The following is a 12,263-nucleotide window of genomic DNA, read 5'->3' as shown; positions in this document are numbered from 1 at the left end:
ACTACAGGCACGCGCCACCATGCCCAGCTAATTTTTTGTATTTTTAGTAGAGACGGGGTTTCACCATGTTGACCAGGATGGTCTCGATCTCTTGACCTCGTGATCCACCCGCCTCGGCCTCCAAAGTGCTGGGATTACAGGCGGGCGCCACTGCGCCCGGCCAAGTTATATAACCTTTTTGTACTTCAGTTTTCTCTCTGTAAAATGAGGGTAGTACCTCTCTGTAAAACCTCAAAGGATTGCTCTTATGTTCAAATGAGTCAATACACACTAAGGGGTCCTGCAATGGTACCTGGTAGTTAGTAGCAAAACCAACCACAATAATGACAAAGTGATTCACGGAACTCTGATGCCTCATTTCTCAGGGTCGTGTTAATTATGAATTGTCTCTTTTCAGTGTGGTCTTTTTATCTTGTTTCCTATAAGCCATCATAGCTTACAGGATACATTTTTCATACTTTTGTGTCCCTGATACTGCTTCCTGCACAGCGTAGGGCACAAAGTGAACACTTACCAATTCCTAACAAATCAACGGCTGACCTAAAATTTTTTCTTTTGATGGGTGGCATTTCAATTTAGTCAAAGTTAACACTAGGAGATAGAAAAGAATACACTCTGAGCTTTTATAGACTACTTACTGTGAATTGTCTTCTATTTTCTGTCTATAGACAGCTGCCAGGCTTCCAATTTCTAAAGAGAAGCCACCTGATCCTGAAAAGGAAGATGAAGGCTTGACAAATATAGCAAAAGACTTATACACACCAACTATATACTGAGAATTCATTATTCTCAGCTCAGATTACTCAAATCTGTTATGGTTCTGATTCAAAGAAAAATTTTCAGAAGTTAGCTGTTCATGGTGAATTCAGGTCTCACCAAGAATTCAAAATAAGCCTGGGCAATACAGGGAGACCCTGTCTCTACAAAAACTAAAAAAATTAGCCAGGCATGGTGATGTGTGTTTGTGGTCCCAGCTATTTGGGAGGCTGAGGGAGGAGGACTGTTTGAGTCTGAGAGGTCAAGGCTGCAGTGACCTGTGTTGTGCCACTGGACTCCAGCTTGGGTGACAGAGTGACCTTTCTCTCAAAAAACAAAACAAAACAAAACCAAGTATTCAAAACAAGCATTGCTTTATAAGTCTAATGAATTTCTGAGATATATGAAACAGGCCAACTATGGCAAACCAACTGGTCTACAAGGTGACCAGGATCAATTTCAGGAAAGGGGTCAGGTTCACAGGCTGTGATATCAGCGTCTCCTTTGCCTCCAATAACTGTTTCACTTCAGCTAAGTAAAAGGTAGACCACTGGGAAAAACAGGCAGGGCTGAGAAGGTCAGCTTGTTTTAAAGTGCCAGCACATGGGTGCTGCAGTGGCATGGGCTACAGTTACATGGCAACTGATGGATTCCATACATTATGCAAAGGTAGATACCTTGTTCTTCTCTGTACGGGCTGCTGGGTTCTGAGTTCACCTTCCTCTGGATCCTCTCAGAAGCCTGAACTGTGTTAAAAGAACTATGGCGAGCCAGCTTCTGTTTTGCACAGACTTGAATCTGGCCATATGTTTCTCTTTTCAATTCTGGTAAGACAGATGCAGAAACATCCCCCAGTTCTTCATCTAAATAAATGAGAGAATTGGTAGTGTTGTTATACAGCTGTAATTCAGGATAATTTTCGTCTATTTAAGAGACGGCTTTGAATCTATAATTGTTATGGAGCTACTACCCTATAAATCAAAAACTAAGACAATCAAAGGAATTTTGTGAGCCTTTTCTCAAACCCCAATTTCTTTCAATGTACTTATTTTTTTTAAGTTAGTGGATGACTATAAAATGAGATTGAATCCATATATATTCTAAAATTATCTGAACTGCAACAGAAGTAAAGCAAGATGTTCTTCAACCCGAATTAGAATGAGCCTCACATTTTAGATGCTCTATTCAGGCAGAGAGTATCAAAGGAAAGCCCGACCATGCTCAGCCCAACATGCATATTTTGAGATTCACTTTCAAGATTAATTGAGATCAGCTTCCTATGCCACAGACCTACGGCAATGAATAGGAGAATCTCTATTTTCTGTTATGCTTTATTATTTCTTTCCTATGCAGTAGGAGGCTCAGTTACTATGTGACTACAGGAAAAAGATTAGCAGAAACCTCATGGTCAAAATGCTGCAGAACAGTGAAATAATAGAAGGTTAGGCCCTGGAGACACATTTTATGTTTAACAGAGTGTATGTGGGGTCAAGACAGAACTTTCTATATAGACTAAGGCAGCTATCCCTGTTGTCCAGACGGTCATCTCTACCTTGTTCATTTGTGCTAGTTTTTTTCTAAGCTCAAAGCATGCACATTTCAGTTAGAGAACTGATTTAATAAACTGAAAGACCCAGCTAGACTTACATTTTCTAAAACATGTAATTCCACATGAATGTAACTTTAAAATAGAAACAACTACAAAAAGTCACCTTTATGGTTTTCTTTTTCTTTTAACAAAAGCCCAATTAAAAAAATCAGAAATTACGAAATCAAAAAGAAAACAGGTCAAGTCATTAATAGGGACCATATTTGCCTCCTTCTTAAAACAAAATATTGGACATAAAACTGTAGCTCTTAAGACATTTGGACATCAGGACATGAAGGACAGTGATCTCTATGAGACAGGAATCAAATGAGATGAGCTCTATGATGATTTTAGCTTACTGCCTGGAGAATATTTCTAGGCTGGGATGTAGGGAGGGGGACCTAGACAGAGACTAGAGGTCTCCCTAAGTTGAGGATACAGCTGGGAGTCCTGGAAAGTCAAGGCAGCTAGAGTTTGCCGGGCAGAATGCTGGAGAGGAGAGCTATACAGAAAATGCTGGGGATTTGCAAAGGTCCCACCTGAACATTCAGTGGAGTTCTGATGCATGTGAGAAAGATAACTGAGGCCAGAGAAAGAACCATTCAAAAGCACTAGAGGGAACAATGTCTGCAGCTCATATAGGACTGAGAAAAGTGCCTGTTGACAATAGCTACAGTAAAAAACCTAATTCAGGAGGCATTGGTTAGAGTACTAAAAAGGGTATTGCCCCAGTAATGGGGAAAGCATACTAAAGACTAAAAGCTGATAGTCTTGCTGAGCCAAACTTAAAAGCAAGATCCAAAAGGATCACTGTTTTCATTTAACTTCACCACATCCCAGAACAAAGCTCAAGAACATTTTTAGGAATACAGAAATGTCTAGTACCTAATAATGTATGATTCTCAGTGTCTGGCATACAACTGAAAATATAACCCACAATGAGGAGAAAAATCAATTGAAAGAGACTCAGAAGTGACGCAGATGATAGAGAAGTAGACTAGCACATTAAAACATATTAAAATTATATACCATAAATTCAAGATGCTAGAGGAAAGACTGGATATGTTAAGTCTTAGAGACATGAACAATACAAAGGCTGAAATCAAACTTCTAGAGATTAAAAAAAATTGGTGAGGATGAAAAATACAGTGTATATAATGGCAGATTAGAAATTGCTGAAATAAAGAAGAGTGAACTTAAAGACATACAGTAGAAACTGTACAAAAATGAAATGCAAGAAAAAAGACAGAAATGAACAAATTATCAGCAAACTGTGGGACAACTTTAGGTAGCCAAAAGCAAGCATAAGTGGAATCTGTAAAACTAGGAGATGAAGGGACAGGAAAAATATTTGATTAAGTCCTGGTTGAAAATTTGCCAAATTTGATGAAAACTTTAAACCCAAAGATCCAGAAACTCAACACACTCACATACAAGAAACGAAGCAAAGAACACCAAGTATACATCATCAAATTGCTTAAAACCAGTCATAGACACTTAAAAACAACCAGGGAAAAATGACATGTTACATACAGAAGAACAAGATGATGGCTGATTCCTTGTCAGAAACAATGCAGGCTAGAAAACAGTGGAGCAAATTCTTTAAAGAACTAAAGGGCTGAGTGTGTGGGCTCACACCTGTAATCCCAGCACTTTGGGAGGCTGAGAAGGGATGATCACTTGAACCCAGGAGTTTGAGGTTGCAGTGAGCCACCATCATGCCATTGTACCACTGCACTCCAGTTTGGGTGACAGAGTGAGACCTAGTCTCTAAAAAAAATTTAAAAATTAAAAAAAAGAACTCAAGGAAAAAAATAATCTACAATTTAAAATTCTTTTATTTATTTGAGACAGGGGTCTTACAGTATTGTCTAGGCTGGACTTGAACTCCTGGGCTCAATCTTCCCACCTCCTTCCTCCTGAGTAGTTGGGACTACAGGCATGAGCAATGGTGCCTGGCGCCAACCTAGAATTCTTCACCCAAAAAAAATGTTTTTCAAAAACAAGGGTACCATAAAGACATTCTCACACATACAACAGCTAGAAGAATTCATCACTGGCAGGCTTGCACTAAAAGAAGTATTGTAGTTCATCAAGCAGAAAAAAATCATGTTAGATGGAAACCTACATCTATAAAAATAATAAGCATTGGAAATGGTAACTACATGGGTTAGGATTAGAAAATTTTCTTATTAAAATCTCTTTAAAAGGTAATTAACTGTGGGTCAGGCATGGTGCTTCACATTCCTAATCCCAACACTTTGGGAGGCCAAGGCATTTGGATCACTTGAGCTCAGGCGTTTGAGACCAGCCTGGGCAACATAGTGAGACCCTGTCTCTACCAAAAACAAACAAACAAACAAAAAACCCCCGATAATACTCTATAGGGTTTGTAACTCATATACAGTAAAATTTTTGACAATAATAGTGCAAAGGCCAGGCAGGGAGAAATGAAAGCAAGTTATTGTAAGGTTCTTGTACAATACATGTAGTATACTATCACTTGAAAGTAGCTGTTACAAATCAAAAATATACACTATTAACCCTAAAGCAACCATTAACATAATACAACAAAGAATTATAGCCAATAAACAAACAAAGGAGATAAAATGGAAGCATAAAAAATACTTAATAAATCCAAAAGAAAGAAAAAGAGGAAAAAGAACCAATAAGCAAATTGGACAAATAGAACACAAATAGCAAGATGATAGATTAAAATCCAAGTAGATCAAGAATCACATTAAGTGTAAATGGTCTAAATAACCCAATTGAAAAGCATAAATTGTCAGATTAGATTTAAAAAAATTCAACTATATGCTATCCACAAGACACTCACATTAAATATAGACAGAAATTATTTGAATGAAAGGATAAACAGTTTACACTATGCTAACTAATAAAAAGAAAGCCAAAGTGACTATATCACTATGAGAAAAAGTAGATTTCAGAGCAAAAGAATTATCTCCAGGAATAAGGAGGGTCATTTTATAATGATAAAAGAGTCAGTTTATCAAGAAGACATAGTGATCCTAAATATTGATGCAGACAGAGTTCATGATGAGCTTCAAAATCCATTCCATGAAACTTTAAAGACTTGCAAGAAGAAACAGACAAATCTGCAACTATAATCAAAGATTTCAATATCCATCTATCAATAATTGCTAGAACAAGTAAACATAAAATCAGTAAGGATATAAAAGAACTGGACAACACTATCAACTAACTTGACCTACTTGTCATTTATAGAACATTCCACCAAACAACAACAGAATATAAACTCTGTATTTGTGTATATTTACCAAGATGGACTGTATCTGTACCATAAAACAACTCTCAATAAATTTAAAAGATTCAAATTATACAAAGTATATTCTCTGGTTACATGGAATGAAATTAGAAATAAGTAAGAGAAAGATATGTGGAAAATCCCAGAATATTTAGAAACTATATGATACATGTCTAAATAATTTGTGGGCCAAAGAAGACATCAAAAGGGAAAATAGAAAGTATTTTGAATTGAAAGACAATGAAAACACACATATTAACATTTGTTAGATACTGCTAAAGCAGTACTGAGAGGAAAATTTATAGTACTAAAATGCTTATTGGAAGAGAAGAAAGGTCTCAAATTAATGACTTCAACTTCTACCTTAAGGAGCTAGAATAAGAACAAATTGAACTCAAAGTTAAAGAAAGGAGCTATAAAGAGATAATCTGAATAGCTCTATAGCTGTTAAAAAAATTGTAATCTGTAGTTAAAAACTTCTCACATAGAAGGCTTTTAACTAAAGATAAAAACCAGACCCAGATGGTTTCATTGAAAAATTATTTATCAATTCTTCACTTATGAGTTCTTCCAAACATTTAAGGAAAAAAACGAAACAAACAAAAAAAACCCAATTCTACACAAACTCTTCCAGAAAACTGAAGAGGAATGACTACTTCCCAACTTGTTTTAAGAGGCCAGTATTAGCATGACACCAAATAGACAAACAGATCAATGCAGCAGTTTGGAGAGTCCAGAAACATTACCATACATACATGCAGTTAATTTATTTTTAATAAAGGTGTAAAGGAAATTTAGTAGAGAAAGGATAATCTTTTCAACAAATGTTGCTGGTACAACTGGATATCCATATACAACTTCTCATTCCCTCAGAAGTGAACCCCATTGATCCATGCCTCACATCACGTGTTGATTTCATATGTTAGGCAAAGATTTCTTAGATAAAAACCGAAAGCAGCCGGACACAGTAGCTCACACCTGTAATCCCAGCACTTTGGGAGTCCGAGGCGGGTGGATCACCTGAGGTCAGGAGTTTGAGACCAGCCTGCCCAACATGGTAAAACCCTGTTTCTACTAAAAATACACAAAATTAGCCGGGCATGGTGGTGGGCGCCTGTAATCTCAGCTACTTGGGAGGCTAAGGCAGGAGAATCACTTGAACCTGGGAGGCGGAGGTTGCAGTGAGCTGAGATCATGCCACTGCACTCCAGTCTGGGCAAGAAGAGCAAAACTGTGTCTCAAAACAAACAAACAAACAAACAAAAAACCCCAAAACAAACAAAAACAAAGAAACTGAAAACATGACCCAGTAAAGAAAAAATTAATACAAATTAATAAATTAGTGGACTTCCTGAAGATCAAGATCTTCTGATTTTCAAAAGACGCTGTTAAGATAATGAAAAGACAAAGCCACAGATGGAGAGGAAATATTTGGAAATCATGTATCTGATAAAAGACTTGTATGCAGAATGTATATACAACTCTCACAATTCAATAACAGGAAAGCAAATAACCCAATAGCAACAAATAATGGGCAAAAGATCTGAGCAGACACTTCACCAAGGAAGATAAACAGATGGCAAAACAGGTGTTCAGCATCATTAATCATTAGAGAAATGCAAATTAAAACCAAAATGAGATACCACTATACATCTATTAGGATGACTAAAATTAAAAAGACTGACCATATCAAGTTTTGGGAAGATACGGTTGAACTAGAACTCTCATATACTGTTGGTAGAAATGTAAAATGTTATCACTGCTTTGGAAAACAGTTTGGAAGTTTCTCAAATATTTCAAACATCTACCCTACCATACAATGAAGCCTTTCCATTCCTAGGTATTCACCCAAGAGAAATGAAAACATATGCCCATACAAAGACATGTACACAAATAATCACAGGAGCTTTATTTATAATAGCCTCTTCAGTAATAAAAATAAATTACTGATACATGCTGCAATATGTGTAAATCTCAAATTAATTATGCTGAGTGAAAGAAGCCTGATCAAAAGAGTATAGGTGTCTGGGTGCAGTGGCTCATGCCTGTAATCCCAGCACTTTGGGAGGCGGAGCTGGGTGGATCACAAGGTTAGGAGTTTGAGACCAGCCTGACAACATGGTGAAACTCCGTTTCTACTAAAAATACAGAAATTAGCTGGGCATGGTGGCGCACACCTGTAATTCCAGCTACTCAGGAGGCTGAGGCAGGAGAATTGCTTGAACCCAGGAGGCGGAGATTGCAGTGAGCTGAGATTGCGCCACTGCACTCTAGCCTGGGCGACAGAGTGAGACTCCATCTCAAAAAACAAACAAATAAACACAAAAGAGTATAGGTTAGAGTTGATTCTCATTATTCACAGTAGTTATGTTCTATAAAGTCACTGCGAATGCTGAATTAGCAAATACTGACCCATTGCTTCTAGCAGACATAAAGAGTTAGGTTCCTGTGAGCCTCTGGTTGCAACATTTTCATTAGCTGATCAACATATGACCTTGTTTATATGTGTTTCTTTTTAAAGACACCTTGTTTAGTATATGTTGTTGATTTATTAACACTGAACTTGGCCAACAGTACTATAACTTATGCCTGATCAAAGTTTATCTAACACATGTATATTCTCCATAAGGCATAATGCAGCTTTCTTGTGCTAAGAAACACTAGACAGCAATACTTAGGAGCCAAAAAGCACAAAAATGTGAAAAAGTGGCACTAAAAAGACTGCAAAGAGCATGCTGGTTTATGGTAGGAGAGCTGGAACAAGAAGGCAGAGTACTGCCTGATTCAACTTCAACTGGGAGTATGTGCACTGGGAGATCCAAATTCTTCACCAAGCTGTGCATGACCACAACTGACTGTGGAAACACCCTGGGTGCTGACTTTGGAGTTACATGTAAATTTTAGTAAGTAGACAGGTTGGCAAATAAGAAATCTGTGAATAATGAAGATCGACTATACATGATTCACTTACAAAAAAACTAGAAAATACAAACAAATCCAGAGTGACAGAAAGCAGATTAGTGGTTGCCTGGGGAAGGGTGTGGGGACCAGGAGGGAGGAATTACAAAGGGGCAGGAGAAGGCTTTTGAAGGTAACAGGTATGTTCATTATCTTGATGATTTCACAGGTACACACATATAAAAAACTTATCGAATTATAACTTTAATTTCCTGCCATTTATTGCATATCGATGATACCTTGATAAAGCTGTTACAAAGAAAACACCATTCATAATACACTGTGCCATGCTGGTAGGAAAGAAGAGGAGAAAGACATTTATGAAATTTGTGAGAAACTGCTAGCCAAGGGGTAAAGAAGAGTGGCTCAAGGAATCAAAAGGGACTTGATATTATCAGTAATGAAAGCAGGGAATATGGAAAGAAGACTAGGTTTCTGAAGGGTAGAGAAAATGCATTCAATTTAATGTTCCTGACCTGCCTCCAAAGTCTTTCTCCCATGTCAAATCAGAGAGTTGTCCCAGTTCTGTCCCTTGGTGCAACTACATGAACTCCTCGACTTCTCAACAGCCGCTTATCTTCCAGCTATCTTCTTTTCTTTTTTTTTTTTTGAGATGGAGTTTTGCTCTGTCACCCAGGCTGGAGTGCAGTGGCGCGATCTTGGCTCACTGCAATGTCCGCTTCCCAGGTCCAAGGATTCACCTGTCTCAGCCTCCCGAGTAGCTGGGATTATAGGCGCATACCAACACACCTGGCTAATTTTTGTATTTTTAGTAGAGACAGGGTTTCAGCATATTGGTCAGGCTGATCATGAACTCCTGACTTCAGGTGATCTGCCCGCCTCAGCCTCCCAAAGTGCTGGGATTACAGGCCACCATGCCTGGCCCAGCAATCTTCTTTTCTTCAATGGTGCTACCACCTTTGAGTCCTTCCTCTCTGTTAATCATTGTCCAAAGACTCTTTGTTAATTCTATCACATCCAGTCCAAATTTCTTGGCTCAATTTTTGAGGTCTTCCAAAAATGCAGTCCCTACTGATCACACCGTATCTCATTTTCTATCCGACGTTTTCTTCATGCCTCCAAAACCCAACAGCCCACCAGAACTTAATCTGTATCCTCTCTGAATGCCTATAGAGCCAGTACCACTCCATCTAGCGTGTAATTGCTCTCCTAACTTTCAAATGTATGCTAATTATATGCCTAATTATACAAGCTCATTAACTAACTAAAGTGAGTAAGGCACTGTTCTGGATACCATGGGGTAATCAAGGATGAATAAAGATGATGTCTGGTCTCAAATGTGTAGGGCAGGGATGACACCACCATATCAACCTCACCCACCACAAACAGCACAATACTCAATTGCAAGCATTCAGATGAGACACTCCGCTCTGGGCTATCAGGGAAAACTTCACGGAGGAGTTGACATTTGAGCCAGATCTTGAAGGTTGGGAATATTTTCTGGTTAAAAAGAAGAGGGCTTCACAGGTGAAAAGAAGAGGAGAAACCAGAGGCAGAAAGCAGAAAATGGCAAAGTGGTATGCTTCATGCAGGTGGGGACTGTCACTCACATCTTTACTCTCTCAGGTCCCTTAGCATAGTCATGGGCACAGAGTCCACACTCAGCATGTACGCTGGGTTGAATTTGTTATACTTGATTTTAAGTGGTTTCATCTAGATCCTGAGTGAATAATGTGCTACAAGTGAGGTGGAGGGCGGTATATTTATAAGCCTGGGATAAGTGGCTCGCATTTATATCATTAACACCAAAATTGGAAAGGTAATTTAAAAATAACTTTAATGGCTTTTTCCCAGGCAGTACAGCTACATGTAAAGTAGCTGGTGCAGTTGGATCTAGTCCCTGATTGCTCATGTATTACCCATGAAATAAGTAGAAGATAATATCCTCTTTGACTCCAGTTTTATAAAATTATGATATTTATAACCTTTTAAATAAATTACAGAAAACATGTCCATTACATCCACACTATATTTAGATGCAATCTTACCACATATTAGTTTTGCGATAGTAACTGATGTGATTTTTACTCATAATTTTTATATTATGTGGAATTCCGAAGACAAACCACGTTTTATTGTGCTAATGTAGAAACAACTGGAGCTCAAAAGAGGTGTCATTTTAAATTCTTGGTCCCAAACTTTCAGGAAAAAGCTTTAGAACAGAATTTAAACAGCGAAAGAGCTGTAATTTAGTAGTTACAGAAACTTCCACGTTATAAACACTCAGTATTTCCTTTCCTACTGTGTGCAGGCAAACCAGCACACCCCATTTGTAGGCTAATGTTAACCGTTCCAAGACTGGAGTCACTAGTCTAATTTTGTGTGTGACATGGGAAAAGATCAGTCTCACTGTGTAGTAGATGTGAGACTGGGAAAAGGAACCGAGAATTCTAAATAAAACAGCCTGCTAGCAAAACCACGCCACCTTACCACTTGAGCTGAAGTCCACCGGCCCGATCCACTTGAAGGCTGGTTTACGGCCTCGCTCTTCTGTTACATGCACTTTCTTTATCAGAGCCAAGCTGGTCAGAACATTGGCTATGTCATAGAGGCGTCGTACCTTTGCTTGAAGATATAAAACACGATTATGGTCATGCCTCCTGTGACACCATGACAGTTTAGTTTATGTGACAGGTAACTTTTCTCAGCTACCATATAAACCTCGGATGGAAAGCAGCAGGTTGGGATGAGATCTGTGGCTCTGTCATAAAATCACCCAGGATTTATGTACCTGTAGTGTCTGAAGGCTAAGGGAAGGTCAGTGTGTCCTTCCACTTCCACAACTTCACACCTCTTGCAAGAGGCACCTGGTGACACACAGGGAGCACCGTAATTGCAAAATCACCAAGGGAGGGAATGGGCTGTAATTAAGGCTTAGTAAATGTAATTCTGACATGGCACGTCAAAAGCATGCCCTAAGTTTCTCCCAGCAGGAGACTGTGGCGCCAGGTACACCAGGCAGGTGGTCTGTGAAAATGACAAGGATTTCCCAGAGCTTCCTGCCAGGCTGCACACGGGATGCTCAAGGTCAACACTACAATGTGTGAAAGATAGGCAGCCCCTCACCTGAAATTGTAGCATTCCAGTCACCCAGTGAGAAGGGGTGGAACGGGCCTCCCCTGAATGTTAAGTGGTTTTGGTAGAAAAACTTAAAAATGTACAAGCTACATGAAATACTCAGAAGGGGTGGTAGCACATTAAGCAGGCAAGATCATGCCCACAAAGTATTTTCTATTTAAGAAATTGATTTACAGGTAGGAAACCCATTTGACCTCAGCATTAAGATCAAGCAAAGGAGTTTGAATTATCATCCAGAAATAGTAAGCATTCACCCCAGATGCAGCTTTATCTTTCCCAATCCTGATTTTATCTAGCCATTTCACCCACAGGGTGACTGTAATTTCAGCTGGAAACAAAAAATAGCTAGAGTATGTTGAGCTCATGGTTTCCTGGGGCTTGAACAGGCTACCAGCAGCCCAGGGCATGTGGCTCAGTATTTGAGCTGGACAGAAAAGAAGAATGCACTGGGTGTGATGTTTGGAAACTCTCTCCCTGTCCATGTCCCACCACCCTTACCCTGGCCATTCTTCTGGTTCTTACCTGTAGACAATTTTCATCTCCACCCTTCAGAAGAGTATGCAGGGGGTGGGGAAA

General features: G+C 38.9%; 1 protein-coding gene across 2 annotated transcripts in view; it reads right to left on the bottom strand.

Moving 5' to 3' along the window:
• The window catches only part of E2F7 (E2F transcription factor 7), a 45,734-nt gene that overhangs the window by 12,053 nt on the left and 21,418 nt on the right, over window positions 1-12,263 (bottom strand). For both annotated transcript variants that reach the window (XM_017530616.1, XM_017530617.1), the window contains exons 7-9: window positions 11,040-11,174; window positions 1,434-1,619; window positions 639-711 (exon numbers count right to left, since the gene is read on the bottom strand). In XM_017530616.1, the coding sequence (XP_017386105.1) occupies window positions 639-711; window positions 1,434-1,619; window positions 11,040-11,174 (394 nt within the window). The remainder of the gene's footprint in view (window positions 1-638; window positions 712-1,433; window positions 1,620-11,039; window positions 11,175-12,263) is intronic.

Source organism: Cebus imitator, unplaced genomic scaffold (assembly GCF_001604975.1).
Source record: "Cebus imitator isolate Cc_AM_T3 unplaced genomic scaffold, Cebus_imitator-1.0 Scaffold67, whole genome shotgun sequence".
NCBI classification, from domain to species: domain Eukaryota; kingdom Metazoa; phylum Chordata; class Mammalia; order Primates; family Cebidae; genus Cebus; species Cebus imitator.
The sequence above is the reverse complement of the archived record's forward strand: the minus strand, read 5'-3'. Positions and strand labels throughout refer to the sequence as shown.